The following is a 21,297-nucleotide window of genomic DNA, read 5'->3' as shown; positions in this document are numbered from 1 at the left end:
TAGAACAGGAATTCTTAACTGGGAGGTCCACTAACCTTTTAGCTTCAGATCCACTATTCTTTCTACCATGCACACAGTAGATTGAAGTAAATGTTTTATGGATGTGGGACAACTCTGGAAAGTCTTAAGAGTAGAGACAAGTTTTAGACCAAGGTGGGTTCGGCTGGAATGGAGGTGAAGTGTCTGGAACAGACAGGGACAGTGAGATAAATAGACTTTTTCTAGCATTTTTCTGTACATGTAGAGAATGTAACTTAATCCAGCCTCTACAGAATGAGGACCTATCTAGTCCAACCTCTCATTGAGGTTGTCATGCCACTGACCTAAGTGCCTATCCTCATAATTAAAGTTAGCACATTACCAAAACTAGTAAAATAAATTCCAGATAACAGCAGGGACAGTGGGGTGGGGGTGCCTGGGAAGGGCTCAACTAACTTTGCAATTGTCAAAGTAATTGGATGGTTCCTCCCAGAACCTCCATTGAAGGAGGGCACCCAGACCAGCCTTCCCTTCATTTTTCTCTAGAATGCTCCATCACACCCCAGTACCCAGTATTTTCTTCTTCCTCTCCTCCCATGCTCTTTTCAACTTCCTTTTATGTGTTTTCTTCCCCCATTAGAATGTATGTTCCTAAAGGGCAGGAGTCATCTTTCTCTGTATTTGTATTCTCCTTGCTTGGCACAGTACCTCGCACATAAAGTTGTTGTTCAGTTGTGTCCAACTCTTCAAGGCCCCATTTTGGGTTTTCTTGGCAAAGGTACTGGAGACGTGTGCCATTTCTTTCTCCAGCTCATTTTACAGATAGAGGAAACAGAAGCAAACAGGGTTAAGTGACAGGTCATATAGTAGGAAGTATCTGAGGCCACATTTGAATTTAAGTCTTCCTGACTCCAAGCCCAGCACTCCATCCACTAGGACACCCATCTGCCCAAGGCACATAAAGAGGACTTAGAAAATGCTTGTGGACTGAATGACACAAAGCAAGCACTTATTAAAATACTTTTTTCATTCATTCATTTAATCACTATACAATACTGGTTCTAGCCTAACATTGGAACAGTTCTCTCTCAGTCTCCAGATATCATCTCTCATCAATATGTGCACCTCAGTCAAATTAATCTTATTGAAGTCTCTGACCACTCTAGATAACCAATTTCCTAGCTCTTACTTGGCCATTTCCCAACTTGGAATGCAGCCTCTTCCCAGTTTTTCTTTCCCTGAGAGAGAAACATCTTTTTTTCCTTGCAAACATAAGTTAAAACAGCCCCTTTAGGATGCCTTTACTGATTAATCCTTGGGTTCATTATTCTTTTATTACATGTTTATTCAGCACTCCTACATTGTGCCAATTATAGTTCATATACCAGGGGAGGCAGCAAGGTGCAGCATTAAGAGTGCTGGGTTTGGAGCCACAGGGTCTAGGTGTGAATCCTGGCTCTTCTACTTATTACTTACGTGACACTGGACAAATTTATTTATACCTCTAGGCCTGAGGTTCCTAATCTGCAAAATGACATGATTAAACTAGATGACTTCAAATGTTCTTTCCAAATCTAATTCTATGAAACCTTCCTAAGAATCAGGTTTGAAATCTTGACTCTGATCTTATTACCTGTGTGACCTTGGGCAAATTACTTAATTTCTCTGGCATCTGTTTCCTCCTCTGTAAAATAAGTGGACTAGATGGATTCTAATATTCCTCCCAGTTCAAGAACTTTGATTCAATGATTTCTACCAAATGCTTGTACCCTCCCTCCCTAAACTACTTTGTACTTTTAATATTTATGTATTTTTCATTTTAATCGTATCTCCAGTGACCTATACATAGTAGGCACTTAATAAATGCTTAATTGGGTGCAGCTAGGTGGTGCAGTGGCTAGAGCACCGGCCCTGGAGTCAGAAGGGCCTGAGTTCAAAAATGGCCTTAGACATGTAACACAGACTAGCTGTGTGACCCTGGGCAAGTCACTTAACCCCAACTGCCTCAAAAAAAAAAAAAAAAAGCTTAAGCATATGAAACAATTCTCAAGTTGTTTTATGTATGTGTACTGTGTTCAAAAAGCTTAAACTTCTCAAGTCAAGGAGCCATGTTTTCTATTTCTCCTGTCTATCTCCTACTTTCTTGCAAAGAGCTCTGCATAGTGGGTTTAATTAATCCATTCAATCAAAAAGTATTTCTTAAGTGCCTGCTAAGTGCCAGGCACTGTAACAGGTGCTGGGAACAAAGATAAAAATAAAGTATCCCTAACTTTATGGAGTTTACATTCTTTTAGAGCTCCTGGTTAACGAACTGATAAAGAAATAACAGCCTAGGAAAGACACCTAAAAAGTACTCCTTATTGCTCAGATAAATCCCATCTTCCCAAAGAAACTTTTCCAGGTCCTCCCTGAATGCTAGGGCCTTCCTTCTGAGATTACCTCCAACTGACCCTGAATGTATCCTGTATTTATATAGTTGTTTGCATGTTGTTTCACCCATTTGGATGTGAGCTCCTTGAGGGCAGGGACTGTCTTTTGCCTTTCTTTGTATCTCCAGTGCTCAGCACAATTGCCTGGCACAGAGTAAGCACTTAATATATGCTTGGAGACTCCTAGGAGATTTCAATGGGCTCTGCCTGCAGGAATATGTTACAAACTAGACTTGTGCTTTCAGTGTTAATGGGGAATTCCAGGATGAAGAAACTCCCTCTACCTTCTTTACAACTTAGTCTTAGAACTGTCTAGCACAAAGGGGTTAGGTAACTTGCCCAGGGTCACACAGCCAGTATGTCAGAGGCAGGACCTGAATCCATACCTTCCTGGTTCAGAGATCAGCTCTCTACTAACTACAACCATGCTGCCTCTCATTGCAGGAATAGCAACTAAAAACCCTGTCAGCCACCAGAGTTTAGGGCAGGAGAAAATGGCTGGCACTCAACATTCCTGTACCAGATAAATTTTCTTCTTGGCTTCTGGCTCAAAATTTAAAAAAAAAAAAAAAAAAAGAGAGAGCAAAAAACTCAATGATGCTCAGAAAATTGGGCCCCTCCACCTAAGTCTTATAACCTATCCCAAGACCTAGGGGCTGACAACCAGGTTGTATTTTGGCTCTGGTACTTTTTTTTTTTTACTAGCTATATCATCTTAGGCAAGTTGACATCCCTTGGGTCTGTTTTCTCATCCACTGAAGTTGGATTAGATCATCTGTAGAGAGATTGGATTAGGTTACATTCTCTGCATGCTAGGAAAAGTCTCTCTACCAGTTATTCCCCCTGTCCCCTTCTGCTCTAGACATCTTACCTCCATTCCAACAAAAGCCTTTCTAGGCTCTCTCACAACCACAAAACTAATTTACTTCCATCTACTAAGCACTTGGTGGAAAGAACATTGGATCTCATATTAAAAATTTGAATCCTGGCTTTACTACTTAACTAGCAGTGTGATCCTGGGGGCCTCTAGGTCCTTCCGGCTCCAACAATGTACATTGTCCATACCCTCAGTGATCAAGGAAATGGCACACACTAAAGTAAGGTGACAGAGAAGCAGCAAATTTGAGCAGTGGCCAGAGCTAGCAATAGACCTGAAGTCAAAGAATACTGGTGTGTGATCTGGGCAAGTAACTGCCTCAGTTTCCTCATCTATTAAATGAGGATAATAATAGCATCTACCTCCCAGGGTTGTTATGACCAAATAAGATATTAGTAGAATGCTTAGCACAGTGCCTGGCACGTAGTAAGCACTATATATGTTAGCTATTATTATTATCACTGAGAACACAAAATCGTGGATAGGAGTACAGCAGTTTTCAAAATGGGGTGGATCCACTTTCACCAGTAAAATGGTCTAAGATTTTCCACGGTCCCATCTTCATAACTGAGTTTGAAAAGAGGCTCCTGCAGTGCACAAATTTGGAGTTAAAGAAACAGCATATTAAAGAAATAAAATCAAAGAGGTTCTTTCTAGAGTCCATGAGGATTTTGCACAGATGTCCACAAAACAGCGGAAAAAGAGACTTGAAAACTTTAATTAGTTTCCGTTTCCCTCCAAATACACCCAGGCTGGCCCCGCCCCCCCACCCCGCCAGATGTAGGGAACCCGGGCCCGCCGCCCGCAGAGGCAGGCGTGGGGAAGAGCCCCAGGCTCTTTGGGCCCGAGTCCAACTCTAGGCGGGATCCCCGCCCTCCAGTTTGGCGGGGTCGGCTGCGCGGGACTCCCAGGGCGGGGGCGAACCTGGAGAGATTGGGAACCGCCCCGCGCTGCCTCCTCCTCCCACCAGAAGCGCGGGGGACCCAATGCGCATGCGCCACCCCGCCAACTCTTAAGACACCTGGCGCCTGCGTGAAGGGGGTTGGTGGGGGAGGGGGCGGAGAGAGCGGGAGAGATAGGAAAAGGAGAGGGAGACGTGAGCTCGCGCTCGACGGAGGTGGGGGGCGGGGAGAAGGGAAAGGAGGAGGGGAGGTTTGCGAGCTTCGCGGAGAACCGGACTCAGAAAAGATTGACCGGAAACCTCCCTCTGCCGCTCACCGGAGCTACCACCTGCAGAAGGAGAAAGCCTCTGCCTACCCACCATGAATTCTCGAGCTGGAGCCCATGCTACCCGCAGACTGGGGCAGGAGCATGCAAAGACGCCTGAAGGCAAGAACTCCCAGGCGATCCTAGCAGAGGGGCGCGCGTGCGGTTTGGGCTGCGCGCCACGTGTGGTAGAGCGGCCCGCCTCTTCTAAGCCCCGCCCCTTGGGCTCTTGGTTCCTGCATCTTTCCGGCACTGCGGTAACAGTGCTCAAGAGATGGAGAGAGGCGGGGCACTGTCGGTCTCGGCCCCGCCTCTTGCCGGTGGCCGCCGCCGATTGATTGGCCAGCGATGGAGGCTTCCCCTCCTTTCGCCTCCTTATTGGCGGGCTGGTCAGACCGCCTGCCTCCATTGGGTCTCACGGATTTGGGCACCAAATTCAAAGATTTTAAAAGTACCAGCTGGCGCCTTTTGGAAGGTACTACTCTGGTGGAGCCGGTGCTTCAGCTGGCTCCTGCTGGAGGAGTCTCTTCTACCTGAGCCTTGTTCCACTCCCAGCGCCTAGGTCTGGGCATGAGCCGCTACCGCAGCTGCTGCTCTTACTGCTCCTCACCTCTTTCGACTGCATCCCCCTCCTGCTGCAGTAGCCCGGGCGCCGTTACGGCCGCAGAGTCCCCGCGCCCGACTGACAGTGAGTATCTCAGGAAAGAGGGCGCGATTCGGGGCGCGCGGTCCCCCGGGGAGGGGGATGGAGCAGGGGTGGATGGGGACGACCCCTACTCCCACTCCAGGGACCAGGCCGCGAGCTGGGCTTGGGGTGCTTGACATCCAAGGGGGTTTCTGGGCTGTGGAACTGGGTGGGGGGGAGGGGAGAAAGGGAGCCGGGACATGAGAGGGGATCGAATGGGGGGAGGGGGAATGAGACATGAGAGACCCAAAGAAAGATAGCGGGCTTCTACCCCCTCCAAACCAGGCTGCCTCGCTTCCCTAGAGAAAAAGAGGAGCCTCGGCGTCTGTTTTCCCTCCGACTGGAGGGCAAGACTGGCCCCTGGAAGAGGCGCCAAATACCCCCCTCCCTTCCCCCACCCGGGGCCTCCTCACCCCGACGGGGCGGCCTGGCCACCTCCGACCCGAAGCCGACCCATGGGGATCCAGGGACCCCGAGACCTTCGGTCCCCCAGAGCACCCGGGAGATGTCTTCCCTTCCGACCCAGGGCAGCTCCCCACAGCCAGGGCGCGGGAGATTGAACCCGCTTCCCGACCTTCTCCCGCCTCTCGCCCCTCTCGGGGCCATCCCTGCGGGCCCGTCAGGCCGGGTCCCGTCAGCCCCTCAGGATCCTTGGGCCTCACTTTCCTCTCCCGCCAAATGCGCCGGGCGTTTGGACTGAGCCTGTTCGGGGCCACGGCCTGAGGAAAGGGTTAAATTCCTCCCTTTCCCCTAGTAAAGCTTTCTCGGATCCAGGGGTGCAAAGTGAGGGGTTTTTAAGAAATTAAGCGAAATTTTTCTTCTTATTCCCCCCCCCCACCTTGATCACTGTTTAGCTTTTTCCGTGGGAGGGAAATGCCTTATCTCTCTGCAGGCGTGTGTGAAGGTGAAAGAGGCAGGTTTCCCTCCTAATCCCAAGCTGGGATGGCCTCAGCCTGAAAGCACTAGAATAAATGCTATTTCTTACTTCTTTGTTGCTCTTCCCTTATTGGGGGATATCTACCCTTTTGGTTTATTAATTTTAACCATTTTACTTCAGAAATAACCAAAGGGAAAAGTGAATGGTTATGATAATACAGTAATCAATATTCTGTGAAGACTTTTCCCCAAAAGGAGGCTAGTCCTCTGAAGGAGGAAAATGACAGTATACTTGTATTTAAAATTAAATTTCAAGGGGGGAATCAATACAGTCTGTGTGTGATTCAGAGACTGAATAGTTAGTTTGAGGTTGGATATTACTACCTTTCTTACTTATCACTGTTTTACAGAAGATAAGGCCTGAAACACAGTAGGCACTTAATATGAGTCTCTATTGATAGGTTGATTGGCAGTTGAGGTTGGCAAGGACAGAAAACATAGAGTGGGTTTTTTTAAGGGGGGTTGGGTTGTTTTGTTGTTGTTGGGCTTTTTTTGTTTTTTGGTTTTTGGTTTTTTTAGCCTGGAAATGGTTTTGAAAGTGGAGCAAGTGGGGGCCTTGTGACTTTGATCATGGATGATATGGCAGCTAGTGGCAACTAGGCCCCTGAGTCATGGAAAGACCATGCTCATAGCCAGTCACGTGGTGGTTATCTATAAGGAAATTTTAAGAAATGTAAAACATGGGAGCATTCCTCAAGGGTCTAGATTTTTTTGTAGACTGGTGTTTGAATTTGGTAAAGAGAGAATATTTTTCACAGTTTTAGAGAATAAGCTCAGTGTCAGATCTAACGTAGAACACCAGTGAAAGATTACTGCTGTATTATAGATTTTTGTTGCTATTAAATGTTTTAAGGTAGTAGTTACCAACATTTACTTAGGTACCATGCATTTCCATTATACATTTTCTTCACTGATTATAACTGATAATAGAACTATTATGTGAGGGTCCTGGGAATTTTATGATTTTTAAGAGGGTTCCTTATAGTTAGATAAGTTGGGAACCACAGTTTTATTGGATACATTGGTTAATGATGGTGAATGGTAGAAATTGTGTATAAAATATGCAGTCTGATTCCTTAAAAGTGACCGCAAGAAAAAGGTGAAGAAAATGATTAGACCACTGGAGGCAGAATTGGCTTGCTTTCTTTTTCTTTTTTTTTCTTTTTTTAAGTACTTTTGCTGCTCACAATCCAGAAGGGGGCGGAGGTATGACACATACATATAAAGTAGGCAATTTATGCTGCACCTCAAGTTTGAAGCAGGCTGTGATTTTCTCCCCTTTTGCAAAAAATAAAATTAACTATACCAGTTGGGAAATATTAAGGACACTATGTAAGGTGATCTAATAGAGCTCCTCTAGAAGGCCAGTATTAAACATATTCTGGGCTCAGTTACTTACTAGCCATGTGACCTTGGACAAATCATTCAATCTAAAGAGGTAGAAGAGACCTTAGAAAGCATTTATTCCTTCTAGTTACAAATTAGGAAACTGAGGTGAGTGGAATAACTTGCCTAAGGTGGCACATTGAATTTGTGGCTGTGCCAGGGTAGAACTCATATCTTCTAATTCCCAGTGTTTCTTACTTTATATCTCTGAGCTCCAGTTTTCTTTACACAAAATAACAGCTTCTCTTATTTTAAGGGATAATTTTGGAAAAAAAATCAAATGATAATACATCAAAGTGCTTTCGAAATAAGTAACATTTTATGTTCAGGAAGGTATCGTGTGCAAGTATTGGTATGAAATTAAGATGTAATATTTAATTTTGACCAATCTGAGTTTAAGCAAAACTCACTGAATTATGATTATGGAGCCTATGAGTTAAAAGTCATAGGAGTTAAGTGTAACCAAACTAAGGAAATGAATATTGAAGTGTATTCCTGTGCTATGCATTTTTAAAGCCGATGCCAGAAAATAGTATAGATAGGGAAGGATTGATTAGTTAATACTGCTCTTTACCCCATTCTTTTTGGATATGTTTGATCAGAAAGAGAAATGTCCCAGCTCCTGCCTTTATCATATTCAATTACTTTAGTTTCCAGAGAATAAATCTTAAGTGAAAACTACATCCTTCAAGCTTCCCCATTTCTGTACAGGGTACTGCCATGCTTACTGTCATCCAGATTAGCAACTTCTGCGTCGTCCACCATTCTTCACTCTCCTCTACTTACCAACCCCTAGAGATTCTCATTCTCTCTCTCTCCCTCCTTCCTCTCTTCCTCTCTCCCTCCCTCCCTCCCCTCCCCCTTTCCCTCTTTCACTCTCCCCCCCCCTTCCTCTTTCTCTATCTCCATCTCTCCTTTATGTTTGCACCTCTTACCTGGACCATTATGATGCCTCCTAATTGCTCTCCCTGCCTCCAGTCTCCTCCTTATCCAATCCATCATCCATACCATTGCCAAATTAATATTCATAAAGCAAATCTGGCCATGTCATTCCCATACTCAAGTGCCACCTACTAAACAGATCTTTCCTGATCCCCCAGTTCTTAATATTTCTACTACTTGAAGTTTCTTTGTGTGTACTTTTATTTACTTATATACATGTCTTATACGTTTCTCCCAACTCCTTCCCACATTATAAGCTTCCTGTAAGTTAGCTCTCTGGGAGAAGTACTGTCTTTTTTTCTTTGTATTCCTAGGGTCTATATAGTCAGTCAAAATTTATTGAGCACTGGTTCTGTGCTAAGCACTGGGGATACAAAAAGAAGCAAAAGACAGGCTTATGCCCTCAAAGATATCACTCTGTACTAGGGCAAACAACAAGCAGACAAATATGTACAAACAGACTGTACAGGCTAAATAGGAAATAATTAGGAGAAGGAAGGCACTAGGATTCAGAGAGGTTAGGAGGATGGGATTTTAGCTGAGACTTAAAAGAAGGCAGAGACGAGAAGAGCATTCCAGGCATGCGGAGCAGCTAGAGACCATGCCTGGTGCCACGAGTGTAGCGTCTTGTTTGTGAAAAGGTTAGGAGGCCAGTGTCAATGAATCAAAGAGTACATGGTGGGGAGTAAGGTCTAAGAAGACTGGAAAGGTAGGATGGAGCTAGGGACTTGAACACCAAACAGCATTTTGTATTTGATCCTGGAGGCAATTGGAAGCTGCTGGAGTTTATCGAGTTAAGGTAGTGATAGGGTCAGATTTGGCCTTTAGGAAAATTGCTTTGGAAGCTGAATGTAGGATGGATTGACAAGACTTAAAACAAGCAGACCTACCAGCAGGTTATTGTAATTGTGTAGGTGTGAGGTAATGAAGGTCTACACTAGAGTGGTGTCAGTGTCAAAGAATAGAAGGAGGCATATTCAGGAGATCTTGTAAAGGTAAGATTGACAGGCTTTAGCAACAGCTTGGATATGGGGGATTAGAAACAGTGAAGAGTTGTGAGGATAACATCTGGGTTGGAAGACAGAGGGACTGAGAGGATGGACGGACAAGAGAGCCCTTGCCAGTAATGAAAGATAGGAGGTGGTAGGGGAGAATTTAACAGGAAAGATGATGAATTCTATTTTGGACACTTCGAGTTGTTGCCTCCATGGAGCTTGCCGTCAAACTGAAGAATGAGATATACTGTTGACCATTAAAAAAAAAAACAAGGCTGTGTAAAAAAGAACTGCTTGAGTTCCACTAAGTGAAAGGTCTTTCTTTATGGATGATCTGGGAAGGCCTTCTGGAAGGAATGGCATTTGAATTGGGCTTTAAAGTATATACAAGAATGCAAATGGGGGGGGGGGGGTTCCAGGAAATGGGAACTACTTGAGTGAAAAGAGAAAAGTGATACAGGTTGTTGACAGGAAGTACAACTGGGTCCTGATTAGTTTTGATAATGAATCCCTAAAGTGGTACTATTTTTTTTTTTCAAATTCACCCTATTCCAAGTCATAATTATATACATATATATATAAGTGGTTTGTTGTTCCTGCCCAAAGGAAATATGCACTGAAAATCTGAATAATGGTACCACTACACTGGGGATTCATTATTTGCACTCATCAAGACCTAGCTGTAGTACAGTTTGTTTAGTGTGGAATATATGGAAGAGGGAGTATAGTAATCCCCCTATGCAGTAGGTAGCATTTAAAACCCTGTGTTTGACTTTTTAAATCCTTCTCAATCTTTACCTTGTATATTTCTAGTCTTATGTATTATTCCATTCCAAGTACTCTAATTCATTTGCTATCCCCTGTACCTGGAGTGCTCTCATTCCATACCTCCTCCTGGCTTCCTTCAGTACTCAGCTCAAATCTCAGTTCTTTAAGAGGCCTTTCTTTGTGTACCCCTGTGTTTAATTAGACATATAGTAAAAATTAAAAAGAACTTATTAAGAGATAAGGCCAAATTTGTGGAGGGTCATCAGTGTCCATCAGAGTTATTATTAGAATTATACTTGAGAGGCAATATAGAGAGCCAGTAAAGATTTTTAATCACTGACAAAAGGAAAGGAAGGCCCCTAACACCTAAGTGAACCCTTTATGAGAGAACATTCGAGTCCTATAGGATATTCAGTCATGGGTTATTTTCTGTCTATACTTTTGGAAGAAGTATCTGAGTCCTTGAGATTACAAATCCATTGAACTCTGTCCCTGTAGATTGGTTTTGTAATGTTTAAAGAATTGATTTGCTAATTTACTGTACAAATTCAAACTATGGTTGATTAGAGCACCTGAGGCAATCATAGTAATTTGGTTTGATTAATCAAGTACTGCCCAGGGACCCAACCCTTTGCTAGTAGCTCTTTTGTTCTATTGTCCTTATCTCTTTCTACTTACTGTATCTTGAATCACACCCAACCAGAACAAAAGAATTTGAAGGAGGCAAAAGGGGGTTGAAACCTATGTTCCTAATACTTTCCACTTAATTCACTATCTACTTTAGAGAGTGCCTGAGTTGAATTCTCTCTGCCCTAGTTGGTAGGATGGGAAGAATTTCTCACTGAATGATAGTTCTAGGTTAATCCATACCTATATTGAGGTTTAGGGGTGCTGGGACCCCAAAATCATGACATGTGGGTCCTGTCCCAATGAATTCGACCCAGCCCTTCTTCCAGCCAAAGATAAGGTTTATTAAAGATCCACCATATTGGCCAGACTCTCAAGGAATTGGAAAATTTGTGAGCTATTGACTAGATTATAAGAAACTGAGCCTCTTAATGGAGACAAGATGGACCTTTTTTACAGAAAAGACTATGAGAGGGATCTAGAAGTGACCAAGTAGTGTAGGGTGACTGGAGGGGGTGTCTAAGGAGGATCTGGATGGAAGTGGCCAGTAAGCTGGGTTGAACAGATGCCAGGGACTTGGACCACTTGACCAAGGGAGAATGAAGTCCAGATAGGATTAAGGGTGGGAAGTGGCATGGGGAGATTGGGCATAGCCACAATTAAAGGCCAGTTAAATGGATTACAGCCTCAGGCAAATGCCAGAAAGTACATTAAATTTGGGAAAGTACAGGGATTTTCCTTTTTGGGATCCAAATCCCTTCCCCATCACCTAGAGTTAGGTATATGAGTAGAGAAACTGGGATATAAATTATGGTGTGAAAGTACAAGTAATAAGATTCAGTAATTGATTAGATTTTTTCTTTTTAGAGCTGAAAGGGGACCTAGAGATCGCCCAAGCCCTTCATTTTACAGATGAGAAAACTGAGGCCATGGGGTAATAAACAGAAGTAGGATTTGAACCCAGCTTCAGAAATAACCATGTATAAAGCACTTTGCGAACCTTAAAGTGCTACATAAATGCTAGTTATTGGTATTAATTTCAAGCCCAGTGCTCTTTCTAATGTAGCATTCAAAGTTCTATAGGAGTCCAATGTTAGAGAAGGATTATTTTTAGCAGTGTTAGTTAGGGAAAGCATTATGACATTCACAAAATCAGGGTGACATTGAACTGGACTACATCCTTCGCAGGGTCATTAAGGTGAAACATATATTGAAAATTTTTAAATGCTATATTATTGACCATAATGTTGGTGACAAAGATTTAAACTAGCCGCAAAGATGATCTCTCCTGATCCAACTTGCTGAAATCCACAAGTTGAGAATGTATTCAGGCAGTAGTAGATCCTAGAAGAGGTCTGGTGAGAATGAATGCTAAGTAAGGGACAGGTCCTAAAGGACTTTTAAGAATCATCTCTTTAAATGGAGTTGGTTAGCATAATGTCACTGTGTCCTGGATGGAGACCTAGAAAGGGTTTAAGAGACCATTCTGGAACCCAGGAATTTTACAAGTGAAGAAACTCATCTCTAAGAGGTTAAAGGACTGCTCACGGTCATACTGGTGGTAAGCATAAGAGGCAAGATTTGTACCTAGGTCTTCTATGGAACCAGTGTTATTTTTAAGGCAATTGGGGTTAAGTGACTTGCCCAGGGTCACACAGCTAGTAAGTGTCAAGTGTTTGGTCTGAGGCCAGATTTGAACTTAGGTCCCAAGTGTTATTTTTGAAGACATCTAATTATGAGAGACTGTATGGCATAGTTGTCAATATATTATGATAGTTTCCATATATTCAATACAATAACTATTCTGCAAAGGCTAATTAGTGAACTGTATATTGATCACCTATTTTGAGCTAAGTTTATTTTTTAAAATTAAGAGATTAAGAATGGGAAATCTCTTGTCTAGCATTCTCTACAGGAGATATTGATACCCTGAAATACAGAACTTTGTATGAAAGGTGCACTGAGTTCTGACCCTCATCTTCTTAATGAATGGTTTTGTGGTTTAAGTTAGAACCTTTGCTTTCTCTAGCAACAAGATTTATTCAGCACCTGTTTTGTGCCAACACTGTGCTAAGCCTGGGGAATACACAGTGATTGGTTGGAGCCAGATGATCTCTAAGGTCTTTTCTAATATCATTTGATTCAATTGGATTTGGGGGGGAAGAATATTAGAGTGCTTCTAACAAGACTGAAATTGTAGGGAAACAGGTACTTCTCCCTTGTAAACTGTCATCAGAGCATTCTTCTAAACTAAAGCCCAACTTGAATCTTACCTCATTTGTAAGTTGGTCTTTCCACAACTGAGCCACTATTCTATCTTCACTGCCCTGCTCAGGGTTCTTTATACACAAAGCAATTTCTGTGGGGAAGATAACCAGCAATAGACATTCACCAGGAAGTGGTGCCTGAGTTGATTGAGCCTTGAAGGAAGCCAGAAATTACATGATAACAGAGGTGAAAAGAAGCGCATTCTAGGCAGCAAGTAAACCAATTTGACTGTACAATAGAGTTAGGAGACTAATGTAGAGTAAGCCTGGAGAGATAAGGCTAGTACCAGATTGTGATGACTTTAATAACTATTTTCATTTTTATTCATTTTATCAGTTAACCACTGAAGAAATGATGGTAGCATTGTATCTGAGTTAGAAGTTTGCCTTGTAACAGTCTAATTGAAGATACAGTTTCTAGACACACTGTCTAAAAGCAAGGACTGCTTAATAAGCTTGCGGAAAAGTAGAGGTCCCTACCATTAAGGAGCTTGTAGGAGACATGACAGAAAGTGTAATTAAGGTAATGAAAATAGTTATAGTCAGTAACTTGTGTGATCATTGGCATTTCCTTACAAGTTATTTCTTGCGCATCATACAGATAGCGTTTGAATGGATGCATACATACACACAAATACATATAGGCCAACCTATTCATTTTACAGATGAGGAAACTGAGGTTTCCTCAGAGAGGTTATATAACTAATAGTACAGAGTATAAATACATGCCAATGGAATCTAACTATTTTTTTGTTTCTGAAGTAGTTTGATTGAATGTTTTGTGTTCTTTTTTGCAGGATACAAACAAGAGAATAAAGACAACAATCCTTACTATTCTGTTAAAATGAAATGTGATTTTAACTGTAACCATGTTAATTCTGGGCCTACATTTGCAAAGCCTGAGATTAGCAAAAAACTGGAATGTGGTACTCCTGAATATTTGGAAGATTTTTGTAAAGACTGTATTAAAGACGATAAAAATCTATCCTACATTGAACCTCAGAATGTTAGCCCCAGGATTGTAGAACTGAAAGCTGAAAACAGGCCAGTGCACAACAAGGAAAATCAAGCACTGCAGAGGCTTGATGCTTCAAGTGAATCTGAAGAATTGGAGAGCAGTAGACTTTATGAGGACAGTGGCTACTCTTCATTCTCTCATCAAAGTAGTCCTGGTGAACAGGAATATAACAGCCTTCTGTTGTCTCGGAATTTCATTGTCAGTCCCAAACCCTGCCATCTACAGAACCAAAGCACAGAACAGTTTCCAAATAAAAATTTGTTGCCAATCCTTCATTTTGAGGAAGTGGTTTGTTCAACTTTAAAAAAGAATGCCAAAAGAAATCCTAAAGTAGATTGGGAAACAGTGGAAAGAATAGTTGCCCATGGAGATTTTGGACTACATAATGTAATCGGTAGAAAAATGGGCTTAGATCAACTGGATATTCTCAGTGAACTCTTCCAGAGGGGACTCAAACATATCTTGGCAAATATTCTAAAATGCCTCAATGAGATGGACTTGATCAAGTAAGTATCCTTTTGCAAAGACATCTCATGTAAGAGTGGAACTTTGGAATGATTGTTTTAGCTCATTCATTCTGGAGCTTGATTTGGATCCATGTTTCTGATACTTTGGAGTAGGGAAAGAAAGAGGGATTCACCAATAGGCCTTAGATCATGTCTGACAACGTCTCCTCAAGAAGAAACCATGTAGTCTGTAGTGTATTCTCGTTTTTTTTTTAGTTATAGAGCCTTATCCAAACTCCAAGGTAGATTTGGTAGAAGATCTCTGTCACCATTATTTAAAGTGTCATCAGGCTAAACTCTTACCAGTTGTTTTATTATTTCTGTATTAACTTTTATGAAAATTCTTTTACAAATCTGATTTCATTGGCATAAGTATTCCTTTCACAGATACAGGTTGTAGTTCCTGTACTTTAGCTGATAGCCTTTATGAATTGCTATGGCCAAAAAAGAATTTGACACCTGTTTTTCAGTCTTCTGGTGGTGAGCCTCTCAAAACATAACTAAGTTGAGCTTCTTGTCATACTTACAGAACATGAATGTCTTTCCAGACTGGTAGAATCTGGAACAGCTTGTGCTTCACTGGCATAGCTTTTATATTTACTTCCTGTAGAGTGGGACTTGAGCTGGGGATTTGGACGTATTTAGTCCCAGTCAAGGTAGTGTGGTTTTTACAGTATAAGTTTAAGTACCTAGCAGCTAATTGCAATGTATATATATATATTCAGAAAAATGAAAACTATTTGTAGAAGTAGGATTAACTTTTGAGTGTCATTGTTTTGCTAGCTTTTATGAATATAACTGTTGAAATAAATCATTTATATATTTTATCAGTGTGGCCAGAGTGAGTGCGACATGGAAGAAGATTCTGAAAGACAATAAAGGAGCTTTCCACTTATATAGTGCAGCAATGAAAAAAACTACAGTAAGTTTTTACATTTAATTATTTCATTTTTGTTTATATTGCCTATTCCTCATGATCATTGTAAATAGAAAAGTGATGTCATGGATAATTAGAAATCCTAAATAATATTGAAATTCTTCAGCCTATATTTATTCCTCCAAACCTCTTTACCAAATTAAAGGTTGATGACATTTAGTTCCTAATGCTTTTCTTATCGTGAGCAATTAGAATAACTGAAATGAAGAAGCAGGTGGGAAAAATAAAAAGCGGGTTTCATAACCTGTGGACTAGTTAATAGAGACAGTGGAGGAAAGGCTTTAGAGATACAGGAATTGGGTTGAAATCTTGCCTCAGTCACTTTACCACCACCTATGTGACCTTGAGTGATAAGTCTAGGCCTCAGGTTCCTCATCTGTAAAATGTAGGGGTTGGATGTCTTATGAGGTCCCTTAAAGTTCTCATGTCCATGAAAACCTAAAAGGTAATAATAATTTTTATTAGGTTTCTACTATGTGTCAAGTACTATGTTAAAAACAAGTGGAATTTACATACCACTGGGGGAATATATTATATGACCTATGATCCTAACATATACTTAAGAGTTGACAATAATCCCTCAAAAGGATTACATATCCTATATTCAATAAAGTATTATCAATATATGCAAGGCAGCTACATAACAAAAACTTGTCAAACCATTTCTGCCAGTAATACAAGTGATTATATACTGCATTTTTATGATGAAAATTTGAGGTGGTTGATTGCAGCCTAACCTTTTGGTTGACTTTAATTGGATTGTTTAGCTTTTTAAAGATAGAAAATTTGGAACAAAAGATACATTTCCTGGGTAAGATCCTACAGGCCATTAAATTATTCCCTGACTAATAACCATCTTGGGTTGTCAAAGCCATAATGAAAGATTTTGCTTAAGAAGGGTGGATTGGCTAGTACTTTTGCCCTGTCTACATCCGATATTTGAGCAGGAAACAAATAAAAAGGATTAGAGAGAAAAGTGGTATTTGCTTGCTAATTTTGAAAACATTTTTGTATACTTGGTACATTTGAATAATATTCTAGGTTAATTTTGGGAAATCTTTATTGCCTCTGGCTTACACTTTTTCAAAAGGATTGCTAAGTATATCATATTCCCAGTGGGAAAGTATATGTGCTGTTTCACTAACTCTTTTTCTAACTGTTTCTCATAGGAAAATACTACCAAATTTTCAGCTCATGCTGCAACTAGAGAATATGTTCTAGTCAGGGCAGCATTAGCTTCTGTTCAGAAATCAACAGTCCAGGTTCCTAGTGCATCCAAAAAAGGATCTCAGCCCAGATTACCTGATCAAGGAGATTCTACATACAGCCGACACACTGAGTTTTCTGAGGTAATTCTTTTTTTTATTGATGTGTTAATAGTATAAAGAAGCAAACATGCATTCTAAAATCTATATTCAATTTTTAGGTCAAATTTTGCTTCAAAAATATTGGCTCTCGTGATTTCTTATTTTTGTGGGTGATTTGTTACTAAAATAGAGAGTCTGAAAGCACAAATAAGTCCATATTAAAACCAAAGGTAGCTATTACCACTAGCAATTAGTTATTAGCAGCCACCTATTTAGAAAATGAGTTTGTGGTATATTAGTGGATCTATACTTATTTCATAATGCGATTACTGTCTCTACTTTTACAAATCACAGCCCCTCTGCCTTTTCACCAGATGCATTTATGTGTTTTTCCCTAAATTCTCCAATGGGATTTACCAAAATCCCTGGAGTCTTTTAGTGTTTGGCATGTATCTTAGGGTGCCATGGATCGTATTTAGAGCTGGAAGAGAACTTAAAGGCATTTAGTCATATCTGTAAGTCAGTGTAATCGCTGGCCCCCAGTTTCTTAAGAGAAAATTGCGGTAAGTGACTTGGCTAACGTTCTTGTTTCCATACCTAGCATTCTTTGTAGAACATTGTGCTATACCATATGATGTAACATCTTATATCACTCCACTAGGTGTTTTCCATTGCATTTTTGATGGTTTACTTTAATTCTTTGGAGGTTGGTTTTTCATAATTCAAAGCTGTTAGTATCACTGGGAGAATATTGATGTTAAACAAATGATTGGAGAGGCAATAAGCGATATGAGATCAATACTGTGCTTTTTTCCCAGGTGAAATCAACCCACTTTGCCTTTTTCATTTTAAGGGCCAGTTCATTGCCTATGTAAGATACAGTGTTGATTGAATTCAATCAACAAATTGCTTTGTTTTTTGAGACTGGGTCCTACCTCACCCAGCCTGGAAGTGTAACAGCCACTCATAATCCCAGTCTCAATATTGATTGCCATGGAAGTTTAACCTGCTCTGTCTTTCCAGTCTGCATTGATTTGCCTGTCCTTAGGCAAGCTTTGTGGCCCTTCACTCCCAAGGGCTCACCAAATTATTGTAGCCCAGAACTCCCAAACTCAACCCACCATCTTCAGCCTCTCCCAGCAGCAGGCATTACAGTCCTATACTGCCACACCCAGCTTCCACAAGCATTTTTAAAGTGCCCACTCTGGCAATACAAAGAAAAAAAATGAAACTTTTTAGACTTAGAAGTCTAATCCATGAGCTGTTTGTCCTAGAATGGGCAGTATTTTGTTTTCTTTCTTTCTCCCCCCCTCAATATTTTGTTAGCCAATTGATTTGCATTTGTTTATTTTTCTAGGAAAGGTTTATATGACAACCCACTTCAAGAAAATGCGTGGGAAAAAAAACTCCTGTGAGAGTTTTAGGATGTTCTCTGACACTTTAATTTTATTCTTTTTATATAGTAATAAATGGCTTATTCTTACTATGCTATAAAAAAAATTCCTATGTTGATTTTTTTTTTTTAACATGTGAATTTTTCTTTATAGGTTGCCAAGACCTTGAAAAAGAATGAAAGCCTAAGAGCCTGTATCCATTGCAACTCACCTGCAAAATACGACCCCTACTTGCAGAGGGCGACATGCAACCGAGAAAGCTGTGGCTTTGATTTTTGTACAAAATGTTTTTGCAACTATCATATCACCAAAGACTGTTCAAGTGAAAAACCCTTAAAAGCAAACTCTACAGTGGGACCTCTTCCTGGTAGTAAAAAGAGCAAAAAGAATTTACGGAGGTTATGATGTTTTGTTATCAGTTGCAACTAGCAGACTGTCAAAGTTGGATTGGAGATGTTGCATTAGGTCACCATAATATGGTTCTGCCTGAAGCTTTTGTTTTAAATTAAAAAAATATATATTGTTTTATCAATTCTGTGTGAAAATCAATTTAAAAAAACAAACTTAAGTGAATTTTTGGAGCTTGGTAGCTTTGGCATTTTTTTTTTTAAATTCTACTGCATTTATTACCAAATGAGAATCACAATACAAAAATTCTGGATTACATTTTTAAAAAGCAGAGGAAATAACCAGTTAAGATTGGAATAGGTTACAGTCAAAAAGAGCTTTATCTAGAATGTCTTAATAAATGTACTTTGGAGATTCATATCAAAAGAATGCAGTTTATAAGCTAAACTCTATTTAAACATGCTATTCATTTTCTCCAGTTATTTTAATATAATTCCTAAGTTTAAAAATGCATTTTATATCCTCATGCCCTCTCTTATTTTTTGAGGCACTTTTATTTGACTTCCAAGTAAAAGTAACTACAATTGCAATATCAGGAATCTGTCTATATAATTGTTTTTGTCCTTTTTCAATGTTGGTGAGTCTGAAATTCCCTACGGTTATTTCTAAATGAAGGGGAGAAATGTCTGTCACTGTTACTGTTGTTTTCTTCTCTAAAATCTGTTTTTAGAACTTTTGTACATTTGTTATATATTTTTCCATATTTTATATGTGCTTGTATAATAAAAATTAAATGTTCCATTTAAATATAATTTGGTTGTTTGTTTTGTAAATACTTAAACTGAATAATGGAAACTGCTCTTCATCTACCCTCTCATCAGTACTACTTTTAAATGTCCTATAAAAAATCTTTTTTTTGTGGCAGAGTCTGAATTGTCACTGACTATCAACATTAATTGCTTAATTATTGCAAAGTATGATTTTTTTCTATTTACTAATATATATCAAAATTTTCCCAACTATACTTAGTGCTGATAAAATAAAATCTCTGTATGGGTTAAATAGCTTAACTTTGTTCAGGGGCCAAATATTTCCCTCCTATCTCTAGTCAGCTCTATTGCAAATGTGAGGCATTGATAAAAGGTGAAGATTGACTGAGGGTCATTAAGAATGGATTACTACTAAAAACTTGAATGTGAGGAATGTTTAATTGCCACTACCCTTAAAGAAGTCTGTTAATTATACAAACAAAAATATTGTGCCTTTACCCATTCACAAATTTAGAAATCCCCTGTGGTTGTTTTGTTGTAGTTCATTATTTGTACTAAATTTAGATCCCAAGACCCATAAACTCTTCAAGTTACAGAGCCACAAGATGGTGCTCTTGTGACACTAAGAAGCGAACTCAGTAGTTTTATTTTTCTCTTATACAATGACATTTTTTTTTATTGTTGATCAAAAGTACATGGTCACGCTGCAAATTTAAGCTAGAATGATGTTTTTTTGAGAAGATAAGTGACTAGAAATGTTTCTCTTTGTTATATTAAACACCCAATAGGGAACGTCTGTGTCTCTCAATGAATGGCATAGACTGCATGTTTCAAAAATGTGCAGAGAAAAAGAACATGCTAAATAGAATGAAAATGGAGGTTGATAAGGGGGAAAAAACTACCCACTGATAATAAAATGAGCACATTTTATGCTATCTACAACTCATTGTCCCCAATCAAAATGTTCTTTTCCATAACAAATAAAAGACTAAATTCTTTTACTATAGAAACACTTAACTAGATATTTGTGGGGCATCTTTTTATTCAGAACTTAAGTACTGTCCATTTACAAATATATGTAAGTCATGGTCTCAAAGACCTCATCAGTTAGAATTATTGAATACAAGAGCTAGAAGCAATCCGTAGAGATCACTTAGTCCAATGCTATCTTTTCATAGTTTCCATTTATATGGGACTTGAAAGTTTAATAATGTAGGTGAGCCTGGTACATAGGTGCTTAATAAATGCTTGATGATAGATTGATTACTAATGGATGAGTACTAATGAAATAGGAAGGGCCAGGTTGTGAAGAGCTGTAAGTGCCAAAGAGAAGTTTATATTCAGTCCTACAGGTAACAGAAAGCCATTGAATTTTAAATTTTTTTTGTTTGTTTTTTTGTTGGGGACAGAACTGATACAAATTATTTTGTATTGATTATGTAGTTATACGTGTATATTTTGTCTCCCCTGATAAACTTAACAGATATCCTTGAATTTTTCATCTTTCCTAGTGCCTAAAACAGTACCTGATACATAGTTGATGCTTAATAGATACTCTTTAATTGATTAATTATTTTATTTATTTTCTGGCCCCCAGGATTCATCCTATTATACCACTCTGTGTATATATGGCTCTTACTCCATGCTCTATATTTGATTTACCTCTCTGTTTAGATAAGTGGGTGTATTTTCAACTCTCATCTTTGTGTCATTGCACAGTGCCACTATTCTGCCTCCATCAGATCAATGATTTTGTCTCCTGACAAGTACAATTTCTGTTTTCCCTGTTTCTACTAGAGGGCACAGTAACTAGTCAATTTGGTGGGGATGGCATTGGTTTTAGAAAACTACTTTAGCAGCTCAGTAGATATGATTCTGTTCCTCCACTGGATGTCACCCATTTGGATCAAACATTCAGAA

General features: G+C 39.9%; 1 protein-coding gene across 1 annotated transcript; it reads left to right on the top strand.

The window, feature by feature from the left end:
* Positions 1-4,842: 4,842 nt before the first annotated feature.
* Positions 4,843-19,336, top strand: LOC114031502 (F-box only protein 5-like). Its single transcript, XM_027846608.1, has 5 exons — positions 4,843-5,179; positions 13,895-14,621; positions 15,453-15,543; positions 16,728-16,907; positions 18,413-19,336. Exons 1-5 carry the CDS (start codon positions 5,062-5,064, stop codon positions 18,662-18,664), a joined length of 1,368 nt encoding a protein of 455 aa, XP_027702409.1. The 5' UTR covers positions 4,843-5,061; the 3' UTR covers positions 18,665-19,336.
* The last annotated feature ends 1,961 nt before the right edge of the window (positions 19,337-21,297 follow it).

Source organism: Vombatus ursinus, unplaced genomic scaffold (genome assembly GCF_900497805.2).
Source record: "Vombatus ursinus unplaced genomic scaffold, bare-nosed wombat genome assembly UNPS02015175.1, whole genome shotgun sequence".
Classification (NCBI taxonomy): domain Eukaryota; kingdom Metazoa; phylum Chordata; class Mammalia; order Diprotodontia; family Vombatidae; genus Vombatus; species Vombatus ursinus.
The sequence above is the reverse complement of the archived record's forward strand: the minus strand, read 5'-3'. Positions and strand labels throughout refer to the sequence as shown.

Coding starts and splice junctions, on each gene's coding strand:
- LOC114031502 (XM_027846608.1), top strand. CDS start 5,062: ATGAGCCGCTACCGCAGCTGCTGCTCTTACTGCTCCTCACCTCTTTCG. Junction 5,180..13,894: donor GTCCCCGCGCCCGACTGACA/GTGAGTATCTCA, acceptor TCTTTTTTGCAG/GATACAAACAAGAGAATAAA. Junction 14,622..15,452: donor AATGAGATGGACTTGATCAA/GTAAGTATCCTT, acceptor ATATTTTATCAG/TGTGGCCAGAGTGAGTGCGA.